Raw genomic sequence first — 25,027 nt, 5'->3', positions numbered from 1 at the left:
GTACATAGTAAAACTATGGGCTGGTTCAGAACACCATGAAAAAAAGCTCCATAACAGAAGATTAGTGTCGGACTGAGGCATGAAGGGCCCAGGGCAATGCAGTGATAGGGGCCCATACATAGGCCCATATATATGCTGCTAGTGTATGCATGATAATGTAGCAGATAAATAACAGCATTGCATTGTAGAAAATACACTATTACTTTGCAGTATAATGTAACATGTATAATTCAAGTGCACTGTCTGGAACCTGATCCCTAGAGGAGGGGGTGAGGCCTCATGCAGTGGGGCCCACCGGGGGTTCCCCCTGTACTCCTATGGGTCAGTCCAACTCTGCAGAAGAGTCACACAGAAATACAGGCTAGAAGACAGGCACTCGTGTTTGAGAGACAGTCAGGCACCAAAAACAAAGAAATTAGACAACAGATATGGAAAGAGAAGCAGCGAGACAATCTGATACAAAACAGCCAATTCCTCTGCTCATTTCTAGTTTATCTTTTTCATTCCATAATACTGGCTTACAATTTTTTAAATCCAACCCATTTAATCTTTGTGAGGGTCTGAAAAGCAGCGTCCAATTCTCATTTTATTTGAATAGATCCCATTTACTTATCAGTGACACTGAGAATGGAGAGTGATCTCTCCTCACTGCCTACAAAGCCTGACAGGAAACAGCCCCAGATCAGGAGGGAGCCGGGCCGCAGCCATTACATGAATGAGATCTCTCTCTCTGGCCGCTGCATAGTGCTGATAGGATATTCTGTCTCCCCATAATAGGCCTCATTAGCTTCTACCCATCAGAGCTCACAGAGTGACAGACAGGGGAGGGGACGGCACTTGCTCCCAGATCTGGCAATTACCTCAAAGCGCAGGGAGTTGACTTTCTTCCCATTCTTCATCCAGGTGATTCGTGGCTTAGGATCTCCCGTGGCCTGGCACACAAAAGAGGCCACGCCACCTGATATTCCAATTTGGTCATCTGGCTTCCGGATAAAGATCGGCTCACCTGCAGAAAAAGACATATATGTTACCAGGCATCAGGGCCGTAGCTAGAGTAGTGCGGCCGGTGCCATCGCACAGGGCACCACAGGTCAGGGGGCGCTGTTTGGGCCTGTCAAATAAATTTTTATTATCATTCTCACTTATAGCTTCCTCTTATTTCATCCCCAACATCTCCTGGCCTCTCCTATCTCTTCCCTGGCCCTTCCCCATGAGGCAATTCCCCTTTTTTGGGTGCATCATGTCCCTTTGAAAAATGAGGGGGGCACCAATACTCTTTCTGGCACAGGGCACCAAAAAGTCTAGTTACGTCTCTGCCAGGCATGCACTGAGTGACACTTACCCTAGTTACGCCACTGCTTCTATGACATAGTGTAGAGGTTCACAGAGTCTACAGGAGACAGAGTCAGGACTAGAGAGAATGGGGAAGCAGGAATCATTGTTTAACCGCTCCCCCTAAAAGAAAATTCTAGATCCGCCCCTGTACAGGACTGTTAGTGTACCCTGAGGACCGAGGTTGGGAATCACTGCTCTAGAGATAGTTTCTGGGCAATATTCATGAGAATGCAGTGTATTGGTCTGCTAGGAATCAGTGATAAAAGAAGTAAATTTACTAAGTGGCGCATTTGCAAGCTGCAACTTCTCGACAGGCTTTGCGTTTAACAGGCCTGATACCGACTTGTACACAAACTCTATGGTTTGCGTACAAATCAGGCGGTGGGTGGACTGTGCGTACATGGAGGCCACCGTGCACATGTGCTGCGATGTTACTGCAGCCCCGGTTGCAGTGCCCTGGAACCCGCAGCATGATTGACAGACTGTGACCGTTTGAGAGCGGGAAAAGGGTAGCGATGGAGGCCGCTCCCCAAAATGGAGGAGTGTTGCCTCCATTTTGTGGATGTGCCGAGCCCTGGGTCTGCGTATTCCGACGCAGATTTTCCTGGCCCCCGTAGGTTAGTTCTGTCACCCATTCTATGTAAGCTTAAACATACTCAGATTGGCAAAGACTGCGGACATAGCGACAGATGGTAGCAACGGTGATCCAATGCTAATTCTTCGGAATGGGATGTAGTCTGGAAGCCGACGGTCTAAATGCCGACCGCCGGCTCCAAGACTACTTAAGCCCAGCGAGGGTTGAATGACAGGCTTCTAAATCTTGATGCCTGTCATTTTACAGACGCCGGGAGTCCGGCGCACGGCATCACTTCGATCGGACAGCCGCGGGGAGGGGGGGGGAGGGTTAGGTTTAGGGCTCCCAGGGGGGATTTAGGGTTAGGCACCCCCCTGGGAGGTTAGGGTTAGGCTAGGGGGAGGAAGAGTTAGGGTTAGGCACCCCCGGGGGGAGGTTAGGGTTAGTCACCCCCCCCGGGGGACTTAGGTTTAGGCAGCGGGGAAGGGGGGGTTAGGTTTAGGCACAGGGGGGGAGGTTAGGGTTAGGCACGCTAAAGGAGGGTTAGCGTTAGGGGGTAGAACTAGATTAGTTTATTCTTACCTTTAGGACGATCGGGATTTCCTCCTTTGTCTGGCAGTCGCTGTTGGGATTTGAACCACCGGTCATGCGGCCGGCGGTAGTACATATCACACACCTTTGGAATGCAGAACTCGGATCTGCGATGCCTACTGCAGCAATCAGGCCCAATATCACTGCCGTTTTCAATTTCAGTGCCAGACCCGCAGAGAGATGCTGGATTACAACAGTCGCCATTTAGCAAACATACCCCTAAGTTTCAAAGATATCACAAGTTCCTAGTAAACTGATAAGCTGCATTGTTATGAGGATTGGTCCAGCTCAATATACATAAAATTATTTCAGATCACTGGCAGGAAGAGAGAATTCAACAGTACAAATGAGTTTATACTAAGCCAGTAAGGAATGACTTGTAGTGCGCCAACAGCACATGATACAAGTTTTTCCGCGCTCGTGCCAAGACACTGATATTGCTGTGACAACTAAAGATAATGAGGCAATTAAAAGTTTCATTCTGTGTTAAAGTTGTAATTAATGTGTGTGATGGCGGTGACATAGATGTAATTAATGTGTGTGATGGCGGTGACTTAGATGTAATTAATGTGTGTGATGGCGGTGACATAGATGTAATTAATGTGTGTGATGGCGGTGACATAGATGTAATTAATGTGTGTGATGGCGGTGACATAGATGTAATTAATGTGTGTGATGGCGGTGACATGGATGTAATTAATGTGTGTGATGGCGGTGACATAGATGTAATTAATGTGTGTGATGGTGGTGACATAGATGTAATTAATGTGTGTGATGTCGGTGACTTAGATGTAATTAATGTGTGTGATGGCGGTGACATAGATGTAATTAATATGTGTGATGGCGGTGACATAGATGTAATTAATGTGTGTGATGGCGGTGACATAGATGTAATTAATGTGTGTGATGGCTGTGACTTAGATGTAATTAATGTGTGTGATGGCGGTGACATAGATGTAATTAATGTGTGATGGCGGTGACATAGATGTAATTAATGTGTGTGATGGCGGTGACATAGATGTAATTAATGTGTGTGATGGCGGTGACATAGATGTAATTAATGTGTGTGATGGCGGTGACTTAGATGTAATTAATGTGTGTGATGGCGGTGACATAGATGTAATTAATATGTGTGATGGCGGTGACATAGATGTAATTAATGTGTGTGATGGCGGTGACATAGATGTAATTAATGTGTGTGATGGCGGTGACTTAGATGTAATTAATGTGTGTGATGGCGGTGACATAGATGTAATTAATGTGTGATGGCGGTGACATAGATGTAATTAATGTGTGTGATGGCGGTGACATAGATGTAATTAATGTGTGTGATGGTGGTGACATAGATGTAATTAATGTGTGTGATGGCGATGACATAGATGTAATTAATGTGTGTGATGGCGGTGACATAGGAGGACAGATGCGGATGACAGTTCTGCAGTCTCCCTATTACAGAACCACCTTCTATCAGGAAGTCATAATAGCCTATTATCTCCACTAGTATGACGGAAGTAGACTGAGCTCCCCGCTCGTGCCATTCCATGCGCCAGCGACATGATGTTAGTGGCACATGCAATTGCAGCTGACGGGTCCGGCCATCATCGCAGAGAAATGGAGGCAATTCCTGCAGAGCTCAGCCAGGAAAAATTGCATCATTTTAAACTCGGTCCTCTCCCCCCCCCCCCATGCTCGCTCATCTCTATGTGCTTATCAGCTTACTGGGCCGTTACAGGCTGCAGTGATGGATGAGCGATGTAAATCTAACTACCATCCTCTGTGACAGTCAATGACTAATAAAGTAACAGGCTGTAGCTGGAAGCAGCCAGCACAGGTTATCTGTAGGAAGTGGGACATCCAGGATTCAGCAGTGAGAAAGCACTATGGGTCTCATTCAGACCCAGTCGCAAGCGCTGAGTGCTCGCAACCGGGTCGATGTTAAGGTCCTGCGCACACGCAGTGGCCGCATTCTCTCGCTCCGGAGCTCACTACAAAAGGGGCGGCTGCCGTTTTGTGGGCGGCCGCACTGACATCAGCAGTGATGTCAGTGGGGAGTTTCCTGCTCGATCAGAACAGGAAGCTCCCTGGGGTTGCGACCGCCTCTGAATGACGGCCTATGTGTGCTACAGAAGAGGGATGTCTCACACGTTGCAAGAGATAACAACAAGCATCTACGTAGCCACCAGACAGAGTCTTTCTCCAGCTATAGGTTTACATTATAATGACATTACATTAATATCAGACTGTACATAGAATTATGCTACACAGACCAATCCGCATTTTCATAGAATGTGAGTTTTGTTTTTTTGCGGGGAGGGGGGTTTACATTAACAAGCTTTTAAATTTCTGCAGCAATTACATGTTAAGATTTAAAACAGATCAGTGCTGACATTTGTCATCAACAACTTATGCCGCCATAAGCATGCAGCTTAGTGTGAGTATTGGTTGTTCTTGAACTTTCTGCCCCTGTTTTAGAGTTGAAACCCACTGGCGTTAAATCGGGTTGGTCACCAGGGTTTTCATAACCTCATACCCACGCGTCTTTGGAATAGTTCTACTTAGGTGTGTGTGTAGGTGTTGGGGGGTTCCTCCAGGGGATACAGGGCCTGATTCAGACCCAGTCGCAAGCGCTGAGCGCTCGCAACCGGGACGATGGTGGCCCAGTGCGCACGCTTGGAGTGTGCACTGCGTGTGCACGAGCCCCGGAGCGAGAGCAAAAGCGCTCGCTCCAGGACTCCCTACAAAAGGGGCGGCTGTCGATGTTGATTGACAGCTCGCCCTGTTTTGTAGGCGTTGTCGGGGGGTGGCTTCACAAACGGAGGCGTTCCCAAGCGAACAAACGTAACAAACGTAACAGTAATAAACTTGCATTGTTACTATAATAAAACAATTTTTTTTTTAAATGCTATACTCTTCAATATTATTTATTAATTCAATTGAATTAAATTAGTAGAACTGGAGCCCAAGGGCTAAATGTAATAGACCGCAAGCAGGCACCGCTGTGCGAATACATGAGAGTATATCCATATGTTTAAAACAGCAAGAATGTTAATAGCTCAACTAAGCTGGTTTAGCCTGTAACATGCTTGCTACTTTAAAAATATGGTCATACTCACATGTATTCCTGCAGTGGCTCCGGCTCGCACTCCATTACATTTAGCCCCAATTCTGAAAGCTCTCACACGCAGGAACCCAACTAAGGAAACTGGGGATAAGTTACTGCATCGCTTGCTGCTCTGGGCCAAAATCACTCAGCAACCCCCTCAGCAGCTATTGTTTAGATCAGGGATGGGGAACCTCAGGCCCGGAGGCCGTATAAAACCCGCGGAATCATTTGGTCTGTCCCCCTGAACTTTTTTCTGCTGGCCTCATCTGGCTTACGGGGTGCCTAGAACGGCACCCTGCAGCCAGAATCTATGCTGCAGTGCTGCATGGAGCATCCTTAGGATGCAAAGGGCATTGCTGTAATCACCGGCGATTGTGGCCCCGCCCCGTGTGGCGTCACATGGAGGGCGTGGCCTATACCGGGCTCGCAAATAATGTTACATATATCAAAATGGCTCTCAGCAGAAAAAAGGTTTCCCACCCCTGGTTTAGATAAGTCAGTAATAAGGTTTTTCTTACCAGGGTAAGTGTCAGTAAAAACCTGATTATCACCGGATCAGGGACCAGTCGATAAATATGCCCCTTATTCTCCAAAACCATCCACCAGAAATACTCTGTGATCAACGTAATTATTCTACCTGACCCGGATTTGCAGACAATCCCTACAGATCCCCTCCTGTCATGAAGCAGAATCATCTTACTGTACAGTAGGGGTGAGCGGGTTCGGATTTCTGAAATCCGAACCCCCCCCCGAGCCCCCCCCGATCCGAGGCCGATCCGAGTCAGGCTTGACTTTTCCCGCCTGACTCGGATCTGAAATCGAGGAAAAACGTCATCATCCCGCCTTCCGGGTCTCGCGGGTTTTGGATCCTATATAAGGTACCCGCGTCGGCGCCATTTTCTCACTCGGCTGTGGACAGTGAAGAGAGAGGGTGGGAGTTAGGGCTGGCTGGGCTGTGTAGTGTAGTGCAATGTAGTGTTGTGCTGTGCTGTGCTGCTGTTGTCCACAGGGGCTGTGTCCACTACTTCAAAGTCCATAGGGGCTGGCTGGACTGTGTTGTGCTTTCAGTTGTCCATAGGGGCTGTGTCCACTCCAAAGTCCTGTGCAGTGTCCCAGTCCTAAAGGGGTGCTGTAGTGTTGTCCAGGGGGTGCTCTGTCCATCAGGGGTGCTCCCCCCAAGTGCTAAAAAAAAAAATATTTTTTCTGTGTTTGTGAATTGTGTGCACTGTGGCTGCACGTGCATCAACAAAGGAGCAGCGCCAAGCGTGCGCCTGTGTCCCATAAGTAAAAGGCCAGCTGGCTTGTCCGTTAAAGGGTGCTGTAACTCCCAAAGGGCACTCCAAACAAAATAAAAAAATATATTTTTTTGTGTTTGTGAATTGTGTGCGCAGTAGCCGCACGTGCATCAACAAAGTAGTGGCAAGCGTGCGCCTGTGTCCCATAAATAAAGGGCCGGCTGGATTGACCGCTAAAGGGTGCTGTAACCCCCAAAGGGCACTCCAAACAAAATAAAAAGTAAATTTTTTTGTGTTTGTGAATTGTGTGCGCAGTAGCCACACGTGCATCAACAAAGTAGTGCCAAGCGTGCGCCTGTGTCCCATAAGTAAAGGGCCGGCTGGCTCATTTCTTAAAGGGTGGTGTAATCCACAAAGTGCACTACTCTCCAGCAAAAATAAAAAAATATTTTCTGTGTTTGTGTGCGCCTTAGCCGCACGTATATATCAATATAACATAAATGGAGGACCAAACTTTCTCCGATAAAAATAAAATAGGGAAAGATCAAGAACCACTTCCTCCTAGTGCTGTTGCTGCTGCTGGGAGGTGTTCATCATCCCAGAGAGGAAGTAGGAACACCACTACTTTTACTAAACAATTGACCCTCCAACAGTCCCTAGCGAGGAGGATGAAGTACGACAGCAGTCATCCTGAAGCAAAACATATAACTGAGGCCTTGACTGCTATGTTGGTGTTAGACGTGCGTCCGGTATCCGCCATTAGTGCAGTGGGATTTAGACAATTGATGGAGGTAGTGTGTCCCCGGTTCCAAATCCCATCTAGATTCCACCTGCATCCTCAAAGCAGCAGCGACAAGCATGCGTTTGTCTGTTAAAGGGTGGTGTAACTCTCAAAGTGCGCTCCACAAACAATAAAAAAATTCTTCTTTTTTTTTCTGTCTTTGTGAAATGTGTGGGCTGTAGCTGCACCTGCATCCTTAAAGCAGCAGCGACAAGCGTGCGTCTGTCTGTTAAAGGGTGGTGTAACCCTCAAAGTGCGCTCCACAAACAATAAAAAAATTCTTCTTTTTTTTTTGTCTTTGTGAAATGTGTGGGCTGTAGCCGCACCTGCATCCTTAAAGCAGCAGCGACAAGCGTGCGTCTGTCTGTTAAAGGGTGGTGTAACCCTCAAAGGGCGCTCCACAAACAATAAAAAAATTCTTCTTTTTTTTTCTGTCTTTGTGAAATGTGTGGGCTGTAGCCGCACCTGCATCCTTAAAGCAGCAGCGACAAGCGTGCATCTGTCTGTTAAAGGGTGGTGTAACCCTCAAATTGCGCTCCACAAACAATAAAAATATTCTTCTTTTTTTTTCTGTCTTTGTGAAATGTGTGAGCTGTAGCCGCACCTGCATCCTTAAAGCAGCAGCGACAAGCGTGCGTCTGTCTGTTAAAGGGTGGTGTAACCCTCAAAGTGCGCTCCACAAACAATAAAAAAATTCTTCTTTTTTTTCCTGTCTTTGTGAAATGTGTGGACTGTAGCCGCACCTGCATCCTTAAAGCAGCAGCGACAAGCGTGCGTCTGTCTGTTAAAGGGTGGTGTAACCCTCAAAGTGCGCTACACATACAATAAAAAAATTCTTCTTATTTTTTCTGTCTTTGTGAAATGTGTGGGCTGCAGCTGCACCTGCATCCTTAAAGCAGCAGCGACAAGCGTGCGTCTGTCTGTTAAAGGGTGGTGTAACCTTCAAAGTGCACTACACAAACAATAAAAAAATTCTTCTTTTTTTTTCTGTCTTTGTGAATTGTGTGGGCTGTAGCCGCACCTGCATCCTCAAAGCAGCAGCGACAAGCGTGCGTCTGTCTGTTAAAGGATTACATCGGTGACAGCATCCAAGTAGGCATGTCAGACAGTCCGTGCATGTACTGGCAGGAAAAAGAGGCAATTTGGAGGCCCCTGTACAAACTGGCTCTATTTTACCTGAGTTGCCCCCCCTCCAGTGTGCACTCCGAAAGAGTGTTTAGTGCAGCCGGGAACCTTGTCAGCGAAAGGCGTAGGAGGTTGCTTCCACAAAATGTGGAGAAGATGATGTTCATAAAAATTAATTATCAACTCTTCCAGGGAGACCAGCCTCCAGAACGTACAGAGGGACCTGTGGTAGTGGATTCCAGCGGGGACGAGTTAATACTCTGTGAGGATGAGGATGTACACAACACTGAAGAGGGTGAGGAATCGGTGGATGAGGATGAGGACGACATCTTGCCTCCGTAGAGCCAGTTTGTGCAGGGACAGATTAATTGCCAGCTTGTTTTGTGGGGGCCCAAACGAAACAGTCATTTCAGCCACAGTCGTGTGGCAGACCCTGGCGCTGAAATGATTGGTTTGTTAAAGTGTGCATGTCCTGTTTATACAACATAAGGGTGGGTGGGAGGACCCAAGGACAATTCCATCTTGCACCTCTTTTTTTTCTTTGCATTATGTTCTGTTTGGGGCCTAGTTTTTCAAACTGCCATCCTGTCTGCCACTGCAGTGTCACTCCTAGACGTGTTTGTGCCGCCCACTCGTATCTCTTAGCATAGTCATCCAGCTACCTCGGTGCAGCCTTTTGGACATAAAAACACTATTGTGAGGTGTGAGGTGTTCAGAATAGACTGGAAATGAGTGGAAATTAAGGTTATTGAGGTTAATAATAGCATAGGAGCAGAAAAACCCACAAATTCTGTGATTTTAGCTGTTTTTATGCTTTTTAAAAAAAAATACAGATCCAAAACACAAAACCCAGAACCCAAAACACGGAAGGGTGGTTTTGGCAAAACCAATCCAGATCCAAAACACGAAGAAAGATCCAGATCCAAAACCAAAACACAAAACACGAAAAGTGGCCGGTGCACAACCCTACTGTACAGGAAAGTTCAATGAGAACTGCCAAGAAGGGAAGATCAGGGAAGAACAGAGAAGGATTGCTGATGGGAGCAATAATCACGCTGTTTCCAACCTCTCTCTTAGAGCCGCCCTAAATCTGCTGCCTGTCAGAGACAAGGATGGCCATTTTACAAAGGGAGACACCGCTGCCACGGAGGGAACCTTGAAGCAGAAATATTTAAGGAGAGCTGCATTCTACCGAGCCCAGGGAGGAGAAAACTTATTTAAGACTTGCTCCGCTAATAAATTCTGATGCAAGTTTATTCTTATTTGCAGACAGCCAGCTCCAGCCCAACACATATTTCTGTCCATGTGAGACCAGCGGCTCAGCCAAGGCTGAGAGCAACCTTCCAGCACCCCGCGGGGTTCTAACAATTCAGCAGCCATTGACATGCAGAATATTGTACTCCACGCTGCCAGATCCAAAGGTTTTCTTTTTCTCTCCGTTCCTCTACTGGCTTCTTTGCAGCTTACGGCATCTGGCTTTACTACAGTAATCCAATTTTTTTTTGCCATCTAAAAATATCCAGGTGGTAATGCCTCGCATAGCAACCGAGAACAAACTGCAAAAGGATTCACTTGTACATTTATTTATGTATTACCAGTTATTTATATAGCGCACACATATTCCGCAGCGCTTTACAGAGAATGTTTGCTCATTCAACATCAGTCCCTGCCCCAGAGGAGCTTACAGTCTATGGGGTCTATTCATCAACACTAAAATAACGTTTTTAAGGAAATTTTCCTTAAATAACGTTATTTTGGTATTCATGAACAGACTTAGCACAGGAGATATCACAGATATCTCCTTGCTAAGTTCCCCTGCATTAGTTTCCACACTCCCCATACATTAGTACATTAGTATAGGTACATTAGTATGGGGATGTGGAAATTGTGGTATTCATCAAATTCCGAAAATTATGAATTTTCGGAATTTGATGCAGTTACTATTCGCCACTGTGAGGTGGCGAATAGCAGAATCGACTTACCTGTATCCGCGTGTGCAGGTCCCCCGACGAGTCCCTCCGGCTCTCTGCTCCGTCCTCAGGCTTCGGAGGCTGGCCGGACATGTGTGCTCCCCAGCAGAGCACAAGAAAGTTTCGAAAAAAAAAAAAAGTTTTTTTTTTTTTTTCTAATCTGTCATGTGGTCTGCTGGGAAACCACATGACAGACCAGCAGGACGGAGCCGGAGGCTGCTGCGCGGACAGGTAAGTCGGGGGCAGGGGGTGAGCAGGGGCGGGGGGGTCGGGGGGGGTACACAAACTTAACGCATCTGTAGGCAGTGCTGCGCATGCGCTGGTTTTACAGATGTAACAGCGCATGCGCAGCACTGTTTCCAGATGCGATAAGGTAGTGTAGGCAGGGAAAAGTATCTATTTCCCAAAAAGCTGTCATCGCAAAAATGACAGCTTTTCGGAATAGATACTTATGGAGAGGTGGAATGATGAATTCCACCTATAATTAGCTAATTATCTCCATTGAATTTTTACGTTTAATGAATAGGCCCCTATATCCCCTATCACATGTACACACACATACACACTAGGGTTAATTTTTGTTGGGAGCAAATTAACCTACCAGTATATTTTTTGAATGTGGGAGGAAACCAGAGTCCCTGGGGTAAACCCACGAAAGCACAGGGAGAGTATACAAACTTCGCACAGTTAGGGCCATAGTGGGAATCAAACCCAAAACCTCAGTGCTGTGAGGCAGTAATGCTAACCATTACACTGTCTGTGAATCTGTGAAAATGACCAATGTTATCTTTTACTTATGTAACAACACCAAGTTGCCATAGCGTTGTATAGGGAGAAATACAACGGTAAAGACAAACTGAAAAACATAAAAAGGTTCCAACAGGCAGTACAGGGGCAAAAAAAATCAATCAGTGAGATGACTGTAAGAGATTGACCATTACGAAAAGTAATACTCAATGACCCGGAGCCCTGGGAAGAGGACAGAAAAGATCATAGTTCCTTGGGGTGGGCCTCATTCAGAGTTAAAAGAAAAGCAAAAACCCCCAAAATATGGAGCTCTGAGGCCCTGTGAGTGGGTGCGCACTGGAGAAGGGGATTCTGCGAGGTGAGAACCATGAGGGTGGCGGACCTGCTCGTGTAGCTTACAGTCTTGGAGGGGTGTGGATAAACCTGGGATGTTAAGTGTGAAGAGATGAGGAGGGAGGAGAAAGGGTGTGAAATAAGTGTGTAAGGAGAGCGGGTGGGCTTTAGTGAACAGGTGTGTTTTCTGGGCACGTCTGTATTCATGCAGGATGATAGGCAGTCTAGAGAGGTGGGAGAGTGAGTTCCTGAGGTTGGAAGCAGCAGGGGAGAAGTCTTGGACACACACCTTATGACAGTGCAATCCAGCGATGCATCGAGAGTTGAAATGATACATCGTGCGTGCTGTTCACACTGCACGATCCGTCGTACACCTGTACGATGTATCATTACATGCTGCATGTATAACTACACCGCTTCGTTCATTAAATCGTCCCTTTGGATGTCCTGCATATCCAATGGGACGATTCAATAAACGAGAGCTGGGAACAACGAATTGAGCGTACACACTATACGATGTATATAATTTCTAACCATGTTGGGACGATATATATCGTCTGGTGTGTATCCAGCTTTCGAGAAGCCTTGTGCTGATCCCTGCAGGACATTGCATTGCTGCACAGCGACATATTGGGAAGTATGATGATCAGTGGTGGACGCAAGCGCCCGTTGTTTTTAATCTGCGCGTGCATCTGACACGCGCTGCGCATGTGTTACCGCCAGTGGACTATGCAATTCTGATGGTCGCTCCTGGGCGGTGATCGGCAGGCATGTTGGGGGCATGTGTTTTTTCAAGACAGCCCATTGGCTGCGGGATTAGCATAAATTCACAGTAGCATCCACCTCTGAACCAGGCTCAGTGTGAGGTTGAATCCGGGATGCTGATGAGTTACTAATGCAATTTTAAACATTTTAACAGTGTCGGTTTTACAACTTCAGTGAGAGTTTAAATCGTGAGAGTTTTTGAGTCTACAAACATACGAGTTTGCCTGTTCTAGGATTCTATTAGATTGGCCGAGTTTAAAAAGTATGAAAAAACTCACATTTTTTAAACTCTCACCCTATTACATTTACCCCCTGTTGTTATTTTACGGCTTGTTAAGAGGGAAGGAAGTACTCCAATACATTTTACAAACTTACACAAAGCTGAAGTGAAAGACAATGGTAGACCTGGATAGTGGGCATTACACCCTAGTACTCTGACACATTACATTTTTTTTTTTTACTTTTTGCCTTTGTATTTTGCCACTGTTCTATTATTACTAAAGCTCATTCAGCACAGAAGCTCAGGAGGCAGATAGCTGGTGTCATAATGGCTCAATCTCCTGCCCAAGTTATGCTGTGTTCAAAAGTAAAGAAATAATAATATACAGCTACAACTACATCCCTGCAGGACACAGCAAGCTCCCATCTCATCCCTGCAAGCTTCCATTGCATCCCTGTTCTCTCCTGGTGTAACCCAGGCACATCTACTACTGTTCTCTCCTGGTGTAACGCAGACACATATAGCACTGTTCTCTCCTGGTGTAACCCAGGTACATATACTATTGTTCTCTCCTGGTGTAACCCAGGCACATATACTACTGTTCTCTCCTGGTGTAACCCAGGCAGATATACTACAGTTCTCTCCTGGTGTAACCCAGGCACATACACTACTGTTCTCTCCTGGTGTAACCCAGGCACATATACTACTGTTCTCTCCTGGTATAACCCAGGCACATATACTACTGTTCTTTCCTGGTGTAACCCAGGCACATATACTACTGTTCTCTCCTGGTGTAACGCAGACACATATACTACTGCTCTCTCCTGGTGTAACCCAGGCACATATACTACTGTTCTCTCCTGGTGTAACCCAGGCACATCTACTACTGTTCTCTCCTGGTGTAACGCAGACACATATACTACTGCTCTCTCCTGGTGTAACCCAGGCACATATACTACTGTTCTCTCCTGGTGTAGCCCAGGCACATATACTACTGTTCTCTCCTGGTGTAACCCAGGCACATATATTACTGTTCTCTCCTGGTGTAACGCAGACACATATACTACTGTTCTCTCCTGGTGTAACCCAGGCACATATAGCACTGTTCTCTCCTGGTGTAACCCAGGCACATATACTACTGTTCTCTCCTGGTGTAGCCCAGGCACATATACTACTGTTCTCTCCTGGTGTAACCCAGGCACATATACTACTGTTCTCTCCTGGTGTAACCCAGGCACATATAGCACTGTTCTCTCCTGGTGTAACCCAGGTACATGTACTATTGTTCTCTCCTGGTGTAACCCAGGCACATATACTACTGTTCTCTCCTGGTGTAACCCAGGCACATATACTACAGTTCTCTCCTGGTGTAACCCAGGCACATACACTACTGTTCTCTCCTGGTGTAACCCAGGCAGATATACTACTGTTCTCTCCTGGTGTAACCCAGGCACATATCCTACTGTTCTCTCCTGGTGTAACCCAGACACATATACTACTGTTTTCTCCTGGTGCAACCCAGGCACATATACTACTGTTCTCTCCTGGTATAACCCAGGCACATATACTACTGTTCTCTCCTGATGTAACCCAGGCACATATACTACTGTTCTCTCCTGGTATAACCCAGGCACATATACTACTGTTCTTTCCTGGTGTAACCCAGGCACATATACTACTGTTCTCTCCTGGTGTAACCCAGGCACATATACTACTGTTCTCTCCTGGTGTAACCCAGGCACATAAACTACTGTTCTCTCCTGGTATAACCCAGGTACATATACTACTGTTCTCTCCTGGTGTAACCCAGGCACATATACTACTGTTCTCTCCTGGTGGAGGTGAATTTTCTACAGAAGATTTCAGTAATTTTCCCGACCCATTTTACACTGGCAGATTACAGGGCGTATAAGTGAACTAGGGCAAATATACCTCACTACTCACTCCATACAGACCGGGGCGCTTATCTAGCTATCCTATCATTCTGTAAACAAGCAGCAGGGTGCCATATGGCCATGTTGCTGGAGGATGGGTGACAATATAGCCATGACAGCATGCAACACCACAAACTTACCCTCGTGTAGGGATCAGGTTTGTATACTGCAGACTGACCCAGTGTGTACAGACACCTTCAGATACTGAACTGAGCCACTCTATCCCAGACAAACACACATCATATCCACCATCACACACACAGATACTTACTGGACTGTGCCGTCCTGGCCTGGATCGCAGGCGTGTAAACGCCGAGCCCCATTGAAGACCAAGCTGCCAGCTGGAAACTGTACAGGGTGTCAGGCTTCAGTCCCTCAACCGCATAAGATGAAGATGGAGCAAAGGTCACCTTTTGCTGCAAATATACAACATTAAAAAATGCCACAGGTGGAAATGATTGAATCTTGTGTGATCACGGTTTATACATTACATAACAGACAGCACTGATCAGATATAGTGATAGGTTTATGTTTATCAGCAGTTATTGGTTTCAGAAATATTGCAGTTCAGAATACAGTTATTTTTGTACATGTAGTGAATATTTGCTGCTTATTTAATCTCAGAATGTTTCTTACTTTTGTAATTTGACATTCTATGCTTATTTTAATATCTGTAGTAAAACCATGTGCTTTTATCCATAGCAACCAATCAGATGTCATGTGATGTTACCCAATGCAACCAATCAGATGTCATGTGATGTTACCCAATGCAACCAATCAGATGTCATTGGCTGTTACTCACAGTAGCCAATCAGATGTCATGTGATGTTACCCATAGCAGTCAGAGACCATGTGATGTCGCCCATAGCGAACAATCAGATGCAGTATCACGTGTTGTACTCACCTGTGGCCCATCCTGGCCTTCCCAATACAGAAGCTCGTATGAGGTGATGCGTTCTTGGGTCATGTAGCGCCACGTCAGCATTATGCGCGTGTCCGATTCAGCTTCTGCCTGGAAATTAATCGGCTGCGCTGGGACTGTGGTGAAAACAGTCATGAACAAGGTTTTAAAGTCCTGTAAGTGACTCAATACATCAATGCTAGGCTACAGGAACCTCAACCTACTCAAGACCCACTATTATAGATGGTTAGTTGCTATTCTTTATCATACTGCAGTGTCGCACCAGATAGCTTGTCACATACAAATGAAGAACAGTGTGATCCATCTTAATGCTTACAGAACATCCTTTAGCGGCCATATTCAGAAGACAACACTAGATAGGATCAGCTGAGGAGATGACAGCAGCATCTCACCGACAGGTGCCTGACTGACAAATCTATTCCTCTTTATTGTATCAGCTTGTCACAGAAGTGTTTGCAGTCGCAATGAAACACTCACCTCCCTGCTGGGTCTTCACTTGGACCATATCAGAAGGTGGCCCATCCCCTACAGAAGTGAAAGCCAACACACGGATGCTGTAAGTCATCCCAGTGGTCAGTTCTACAATAGTTGCCAAGAGACTGTCTACTACGTTGTGCTTTTGCCACAAGTTAAAGGGCAAATGTCGGTCTGACGTATAATATATCCGGAACCCCCTAATTTGTCCATTGGTCTCTTCTGGCGGATCCCACTGAACTATCATAGTACTGGAGCTAAGCATTCGGGCCTGGACTCTCAAAGGAGGACCCGAGGGAGCCTGTTCTCCCGTATGAGCTTCTACCGCTTCACTTGGAGGTCCACGACCGATGTTGTTAACTGCAATGATGCAGAACTCATACTTTGAGTAAGGGCTGAGCCCCCCAATGCTGTAGCGAGTGGTAGCCACACCGTCAACCTCCTGGATTAACCCTTCCCATGCCTTTGGCTTATACTGTATCACATAAAAAGAGAGTGGCTCGGGGTTCCCAGAGTCCCAAGTCAAGGTGACACTGGTGGCTGTTGTCTCTGTTACGGTGACAGCTACTGGTGGCTTTGGCAAAGCTGCTAGAGCGGACAATAAACAGATAGTACATATATATATAGAATATATAGTACTGTAATAACAGTAACATAAATCACATCATATCTGACATGTCTTCGCTCCATCATACCATTGTCTGCCTATACCTCCCTTCTCAGATTCACCCAGACTCGCTTACCTTTCACAGTAATCTGGCCAATAGCCTCAATCATGCCAAGAGAGGAGTTAGCGACACAGGTGTAGTTAGCAGATTCCCGAATATTGGTGAGTTCTAGAACATTACGGCCGACGGGCATCTCATCTTCTTTGGTCAGCTCCTCTAGGCCAGCCATCCACTTTACATAAGGCATGGGGGCCCCAACTGCTTCGCAAGTTAGGTTTACGCTGCCCCCTGGCATGACTTCATGGTTACTAGGAGGGATGGAGAACCGTGGTGCCACACGCCGGACTGCAAAAGTGGTAAACAATGATGGGTTAGGCTCTATCCATGACAGATTCTAAGCAACTGCTTACAACCGAATGGAGACAAACACACGGGTGTCTAATATACACAGCTAGAAATAAAATCAGCTGGTGGTCACTGTCTGTGGGTGAGATAATTCAGGAGAAGAGAATTCATCCTTCTCTTTACAGAATTCATAAATCTTGCTGTTCTATTTGAGATACTTTACTGGCTTCAGCAAGGATCGCAACTGCGATTATGCACGCAATCGGCCGATTGTTACGATCTCTACAAGTGTACGCAGCCACTGCGATCGGGACTGCTATCGCAGAGACTACGCAGACCCATTGCAGAGTGATTAACAGGAAGTTCCATTTGTGGGGGTGAGGGTGGTCAGTGAAACGCAGACGTTTGAACGCCGTTGCATGGGCGTGCATGAATTATCCACTGTGATGCCGTACGCAGCTTGTGTACTCATACCGTGTGATGAGGTTAGCAATTCCTGAGTAAGGTTAGAGCTTGTGCGAGTCTGCGATGGTACTCGATGTAACCGATGGCTTTGCAGTCTTGCTAAACATTACGGTTGTGTGTAAGGCAAGGTGGGCGTCCCTGTTTAATGCTGCGACGGCATATAGATCACAATGGATTAGCATACTATCGCAGTGAGACTGCGTGCGTAATTGCTATTAAATTGCGATCCGTACTGAATTAGGGCCTGATTCAGAGCCGCTCGTAAGCGGCCGCTCGTTCGCTCCGAGCGATGTTTGCCCAACTGCGCATGCGTACGGATCGTTATATGCATGCGCGAACCAGTCAGTGCGGCCGAAAATCGTTTGTTCGCTAAATAGCGAATGCCTGCTAATATGAGTGACAGGAGGAGGCGTATGTGGGTGGTAACAGGGGAAGGTGCTTGAAAACGGGGAGTGGAAATCAGAACGCAGGCGTGCTTAAAGGTCAAAATGGACGTTTTAAGGGTGTGCATAATTAATACTGGAGCGTCATTGACCACGTCACTGGGTTATTTTATAGCCAGAACTGCTCGCAAATTTGTGGTAGCAAACACCAGCCACAAGAATAGCGAGCAGTTCATACGCTGTTCGATGTACTCGATTAATCTAATAAACAGCGGACATGACGTATGGTGCGAGCGGCCAGGGGGCGTATTTTTCAAAATTACAACCGCAAGTATTGTTCGCTCGTTCAGACATAGAGGCGTCAACAGACCGCAACGAGCGAACGGTTCATTTGAATAGCCACCCCTTTTTGTTGAACGAACGACCGCAAATAGCGACCGGCTCCGAATCAGGCCCTTAGGCCCTTAGTCAAGTAATCAAGTGGGGCAGCAGCAAAATCACTAAAAAGGTGAGGTTAGCACCACCCCAACAACAGATGCCGTATACTGGTGATGCTATAAACCTAGTAACGGCTGATGTGTGCCCAGTGTGTGTGGTAATTGTACCATAAAATATAAACACTTCAAACTTATCTAAGAATAAACACACGGAGACAGTAATGGATTTTAAAACAGGTCAGCTATTTATTTAAGAAATTAATTTAATTATTCTAAATATTGTATTGTGGCTGGAAGGACGGCACTTACACAGAGCAGCCCAACAATGGAAACTCAACAACAAAACACAGCATTGCGGGCAGAGTCTGCCCTGTGGATGTCAAACACTGCACTTGGGTATCAAGCATAGACCTTCTACCAAACACAATCCCATCCTTAGATGGCTGTACTGCCCCCGTAGAGGTGGTACAGTACTTCTCAACAAATAGATAGAAGGTGAGCACACCCAATGCACACACACTACAGCCGGGCTGATGATAAGCCGTACTTCCCGCCAATGCAATATTCTACCTCAGAGAATCACAGCCCGCCACCATACACACTAAACCACCTGACCTATGCTAGTGAACAAACATTCCCACAAACAAAAACCAGCTCTGTCAAATGCACCCCATCAGGCCTATAGAGATGCTTATCACGGTACCGTATTAACGGATGTGTAAATAACTAAACCTCTATGAGACAGCATAAATTTTGTCACTGCAGCATTGATCTTTTACGAGCCTCGTCCAAAGCTTTAGGAGAACGAGCACCATGCCACTGTTGCCTAGGGGTAATGCATGACCACATGACAGTACATAAAGGCCAAGCATCCATAATGAGGAAGAGATCTGACACAAAGTCAAGCCGTAAATCAAGGGCAATCCAGGAACCAACATTGTTCCCACCTAGATGTATCATCAGCACTTTGGGTACACCAAATTGCCGTACTGCGGCTACAATAGTAATTGAAGATAGAGCAAATAACAGAAAAGCAACAGACAGGAGCGTAACACAATTTTTTTTTTTGATTATAACTAAATTCTAAACTAAGCAGTAATTAATGTTTAAGTTGAATGACAAACTTTAAAGTATAAAATTAAAGCTAATTAAGATATATTGTATATCCAGTTTAATTTTAGCTACCTAATGAAACACTGAACAAATGCATTTTAATTTTAAGTTTAATCTAGATTAGCCTGGACAACAGTAGAGAACGATAAGGAAAAACCAGGGAGGGGAAGGGGGGGTGGGGGGGAGTTGGATGGAGAGAGGAAAAAACAAAACAACTCGGCAAGAGGTAAACCAAAAACCTTTCTAAGGGACTGTATGTTTGGCCGAATTAGTCCGTCTAGACAGGTAAAATAAAATCCCTCAAGACCCCCCCTTGTTACAAGCGACAAGTATTACCCGAGTAGGATGGACAGGGGAGACATAACAAGACAAACTACACACAGATAGAACAAGATTAACAATGAACAATCACATGACACATAGGCAAACAATACATTAAGAAATACACAACAGTAGTTTCAGCCCGCGGTCACCGGTCTAACATAACACTTATAACGAGCAGCTTTCCAAAGCCCCAAGGCCATGATCTGCAGAACCGACAACCCAGCCGCGGCGGCAGCAGTAGCTGCGCCAACTCTAATAGAATGGGTCCCGAAATCCCCTGGGGAGAGGCCAATGTGAAGTAAACAGCATCTAAAAATGAATTGGAACTGATATTTGGTAAGAGGCGAACCGTCAGCATGAAGCAAACATGCGCCGCCAACTACAAGCCGCAATGCCATGCAAAGTTTTGCCAGATGTACTGGGCAAACACGGTCATCTTTGCAAGCTGCTAGGGCGACCCAACAGCAGCGACCCATTTGACCAGTCTTAGAACGCCGTATTCTGCACAACACAGCCCCCCACCCTGATACTGACATCCGAACGGGACATGGGCGAAAACGCTAATTCAGCAGGGGCAACTAGTTCCGAAATTCAGAAGGCGCCATGAAATGCCATTGAAAATGCTAAACAGAAAAGATTAACATCAAACTGGGAAACCACAACATCCAAAATCGCAGCTATCAGCTTAAGCAATAGGGGAATATCGATTGGCCTTCTCTTATCAACTGGCCGAGGTGAGGCGCGAGCCAAACCCTTAAGGGCCTTAATAACGGCAAAGCTCTTGGTAAGGTCTGGACGCCCCTTCAGTCGCGAAAGAAATGCCCGTCAGCATGCGCGCAGCTACCTCACGGGGCCGACCTGAGACATAAAGACTCGAAACAAAAGAAAGCACTGAGCGATGCGTGATTTCACCTCCGCGGTGATGGAGGTAGCTTTCCCATACGGACCAAGCCTTCTGATAGGCCCGAAACGTAGCCGGAGCATTGATTGCTCGGCTAGGCCCTCCATGCCGGCTCAATGACCAGCCGAGCATAGGGGGGGTGGGGGGGGGGGCAAGGCTCACCAACTAAACAAGCCACAGGAACAAGCGACCTAAACCTGTCCCACAGGAAATGTGAGAGCGCGTCAGCAATGTTATTGTTAGAGCCCGAAATGTGAATCACCTTGAACAAGGTGTTGAATTGTAAGCAACGCAGCACTAACTACGCAAGCGAGCGCAAGGCTGGCAATGAAGAGGCGTGCTGTCCATTAACAGCGTGCACAAAGCCTAGGTTGTCGCATCTAAAAACAATACTCCTATCGCGCAACTCAGGGGCCCACAGTTCCAGAGCCATCATAATGGGAAACAATTCAAGGAGTAGCAGGTCTTTAGTTAAAACCCTGGAAAACCCCTCTGGTGGCCAAGGGGCAGCGCACCATGACTCTCGAAGGTAACACCCAAAGCGCCCTGTGAAACACCCGCGGTGGCTCTCTGGAGCGTCCTGGAAAATATCCTACCCATGGGAATCACCCGGCATGAGAAATTGAGCAATCCCAGGAGAGATTGCACACGCCGCAGTGTCAGCTTACCCACAGCCAGGCAATCCTGAATGGCATGTTTTAAGTTGAACATTTTCTCAGACAGAACTCTGCAGCAGCCATCCGAGGTATCGATATCCAAATAGGACAGCCGGGAAACGGGGCCCAAGGTTTTCTCGCTGGCAAACGGAACCCCAAAAAAGGAAAAAAGGGGGTTGAATGGACTCTAACTAAAAACCCGCAACGTGGGGAATCAGCAGGACCGACGCACAGAAAATCGTCCAGGTAATGGGCCAAGTCGTGCCCCCCGGTACCAGCCTCAAAATACCAATGCAGAAAGGTGCTGAACCCTTCAAAATAAGCACAGGACACGGAACACCCCATAGGCAAGCTTTAGGAGAACGAGCACCATGCCACTGTTGCCTAGGGGTAATGCATGACCACATGACAGTACATAAAGGCCAAGCATCCATAATGAGGAAGAGATCTGACACAAAGTCAAGCCGTAAATCAAGGGCAATCCAGGAACCAACATTGTTCCCACCTAGATGTATCATCAGCACTTTGGGTACACCAAATTGCCGTACTGCGGCTACAATAGTAATTGAAGATAGAGCAAATAACAGAAAAGCAACAGACAGGAGCGTAACACAATTTTTTTTTTTGATTATAACTAAATTCTAAACTAAGCAGTAATTAATGTTTAAGTTGAATGACAAACTTTAAAGTATAAAATTAAAGCTAATTAAGATATATTGTATATCCAGTTTAATTTTAGCTACCTAATGAAACACTGAACAAATGCATTTTAATTTTAAGTTTAATCTAGATTAGCCTGGACAACAGTAGAGAACGATAAGGAAAAACCAGGGAGGGGAAGGGGGGGTGGGGGGGAGTTGGATGGAGAGAGGAAAAAACAAAACAACTCGGCAAGAGGTAAACCAAAAACCTTTCTAAGGGACTGTATGTTTGGCCGAATTAGTCCGTCTAGACAGGTAAAATAAAATCCCTCAAGACCCCCCCTTGTTACAAGCGACAAGTATTACCCGAGTAGGATGGACAGGGGAGACATAACAAGACAAACTACACACAGATAGAACAAGATTAACAATGAACAATCACATGACACATAGGCAAACAATACATTAAGAAATACACAACAGTAGTTTCAGCCCGCGGTCACCGGTCTAACATAACACTTATAACGAGCAGCTTTCCAAAGCCCCAAGGCCATGATCTGCAGAACCGACAACCCAGCCGCGGCGGCAGCAGTAGCTGCGCCAACTCTAATAGAATGGGTCCCGAAATCCCCTGGGGAGAGGCCAATGTGAAGTAAACAGCATCTAAAAATGAATTGGAACTGATATTTGGTAAGAGGCGAACCGTCAGCATGAAGCAAACATGCGCCGCCAACTACAAGCCGCAATGCCATGCAAAGTTTTGCCAGATGTACTGGGCAAACACGGTCATCTTTGCAAGCTGCTAGGGCGACCCAACAGCAGCGACCCATTTGACCAGTCTTAGAACGCCGTATTCTGCACAACACAGCCCCCCACCCTGATACTGACATCCGAACGGGACATGGGCGAAAACGCTAATTCAGCAGGGGCAACTAGTTCCGAAATTCAGAAGGCGCCATGAAATGCCATTGAAAATGCTAAACAGAAAAGATTAACATCAAACTGGGAAACCACAACATCCAAAATCGCAGCTATCAGCTTAAGCAATAGGGGAATATCGATTGGCCTTCTCTTATCAACTGGCCGAGGTGAGGCGCGAGCCAAACCCTTAAGGGCCTTAATAACGGCAAAGCTCTTGGTAAGGTCTGGACGCCCCTTCAGTCGCGAAAGAAATGCCCGTCAGCATGCGCGCAGCTACCTCACGGGGCCGACCTGAGACATAAAGACTCGAAACAAAAGAAAGCACTGAGCGATGCGTGATTTCACCTCCGCGGTGATGGAGGTAGCTTTCCCATACGGACCAAGCCTTCTGATAGGCCCGAAACGTAGCCGGAGCATTGATTGCTCGGCTAGGCCCTCCATGCCGGCTCAATGACCAGCCGAGCATAGGGGGGGTGGGGGGGGGGGGCAAGGCTCACCAACTAAACAAGCCACAGGAACAAGCGACCTAAACCTGTCCCACAGGAAATGTGAGAGCGCGTCAGCAATGTTATTGTTAGAGCCCGAAATGTGAATCACCTTGAACAAGGTGTTGAATTGTAAGCAACGCAGCACTAACTACGCAAGCGAGCGCAAGGCTGGCAATGAAGAGGCGTGCTGTCCATTAACAGCGTGCACAAAGCCTAGGTTGTCGCATCTAAAAACAATACTCCTATCGCGCAACTCAGGGGCCCACAGTTCCAGAGCCATCATAATGGGAAACAATTCAAGGAGTAGCAGGTCTTTAGTTAAAACCCTGGAAAACCCCTCTGGTGGCCAAGGGGCAGCGCACCATGACTCTCGAAGGTAACACCCAAAGCGCCCTGTGAAACACCCGCGGTGGCTCTCTGGAGCGTCCTGGAAAATATCCTACCCATGGGAATCACCCGGCATGAGAAATTGAGCAATCCCAGGAGAGATTGCACACGCCGCAGTGTCAGCTTACCCACAGCCAGGCAATCCTGAATGGCATGTTTTAAGTTGAACATTTTCTCAGACAGAACTCTGCAGCAGCCATCCGAGGTATCGATATCCAAATAGGACAGCCGGGAAACGGGGCCCAAGGTTTTCTCGCTGGCAAACGGAACCCCAAAAAAGGAAAAAAGGGGGTTGAATGGACTCTAACTAAAAACCCGCAACGTGGGGAATCAGCAGGACCGACGCACAGAAAATCGTCCAGGTAATGGGCCAAGTCGTGCCCCCCGGTACCAGCCTCAAAATACCAATGCAGAAAGGTGCTGAACCCTTCAAAATAAGCACAGGACACGGAACACCCCATAGGCAAGCACTTGTCTATGTAGTATCCGTCGTCCAATCGAAAACCCATGTACCTGAATGAGTCCGGGCGCAGGGGCAACAAATGAAAAGCCGATTCGACATCTACCTTGCCCATCAATGCGCCGGGTCCATGAGCCCTGACTTGCTCCAGCGCCTCATCAAAAGAATGATAATACACCGAGCAAAGCTCCTGCGGAATGGCATCATTAACTGAACGGCCAGACGGGCAAGACAGATGCCGAATTACCTGAAAGAACCCGGCGTCGTCTTAGGGACTACGCCGACAGGGGAAAATGCCAAGTCTGCTATTGGTGGCTCGAGAAAAGGGGCCAATGAGACGACCGGGCCGTACCTCTTTAAGGACTTTGGACCTCATTCAGAGTTGGTCGTTGCGGCCGCATGGTCGTACGCCACCGATGTTCGCTAAACTGCGCATGCATAAAGTTCGCAATGCGCGTGCGCAAACTGCTGCTACGATCAGAAATTTCTCTCTCCTTGAACACAGCCAGGTCGGTAGTTTGAGTGACAGAATGAGGCGTTTGTGGGTGGTAACAGGGGAAGGTGCTTGAAAACGGGGGAGTAGATATTCGAACGAAGGCGTGCCTAATTATGCGAACGGCGTTTTATGGGAGTGCATAATTAACAAAGTAGTGTCATGGCACACGTGACATGGGTGGTTTGTACACTGACCTGATCATAGTGCTTAAGAGAGGGTATGGTCAACCTTAA

The 25,027-nt window shown here is 46.8% G+C and overlaps 1 protein-coding gene across 1 annotated transcript in view; it reads right to left on the bottom strand.

Moving 5' to 3' along the window:
* Positions 1 to 25,027, bottom strand: part of LOC148506082 (receptor-type tyrosine-protein phosphatase F-like) — a 149,093-nt gene that overhangs the window by 32,579 nt on the left and 91,487 nt on the right. Inside the window, exons 10-14 of the mRNA XM_088447311.1 lie at positions 16,853 to 17,122; positions 16,113 to 16,694; positions 15,618 to 15,751; positions 14,985 to 15,129; positions 861 to 1,006 (exon numbers count right to left, since the gene is read on the bottom strand). Of these exons, the coding sequence (XP_088303437.1) occupies positions 861 to 1,006; positions 14,985 to 15,129; positions 15,618 to 15,751; positions 16,113 to 16,694; positions 16,853 to 17,122 (1,277 nt within the window). The remainder of the gene's footprint in view (positions 1 to 860; positions 1,007 to 14,984; positions 15,130 to 15,617; positions 15,752 to 16,112; positions 16,695 to 16,852; positions 17,123 to 25,027) is intronic.

Source organism: Taudactylus pleione, unplaced genomic scaffold (genome assembly GCF_031769625.1).
Source record: "Taudactylus pleione unplaced genomic scaffold, aTauple2 ptg000428l, whole genome shotgun sequence".
Lineage (NCBI taxonomy): Eukaryota > Metazoa > Chordata > Amphibia > Anura > Myobatrachidae > Taudactylus > Taudactylus pleione.
Note: the sequence above shows the minus strand (reverse complement) of the source record. Positions and strands in the feature narration are given on the sequence as shown.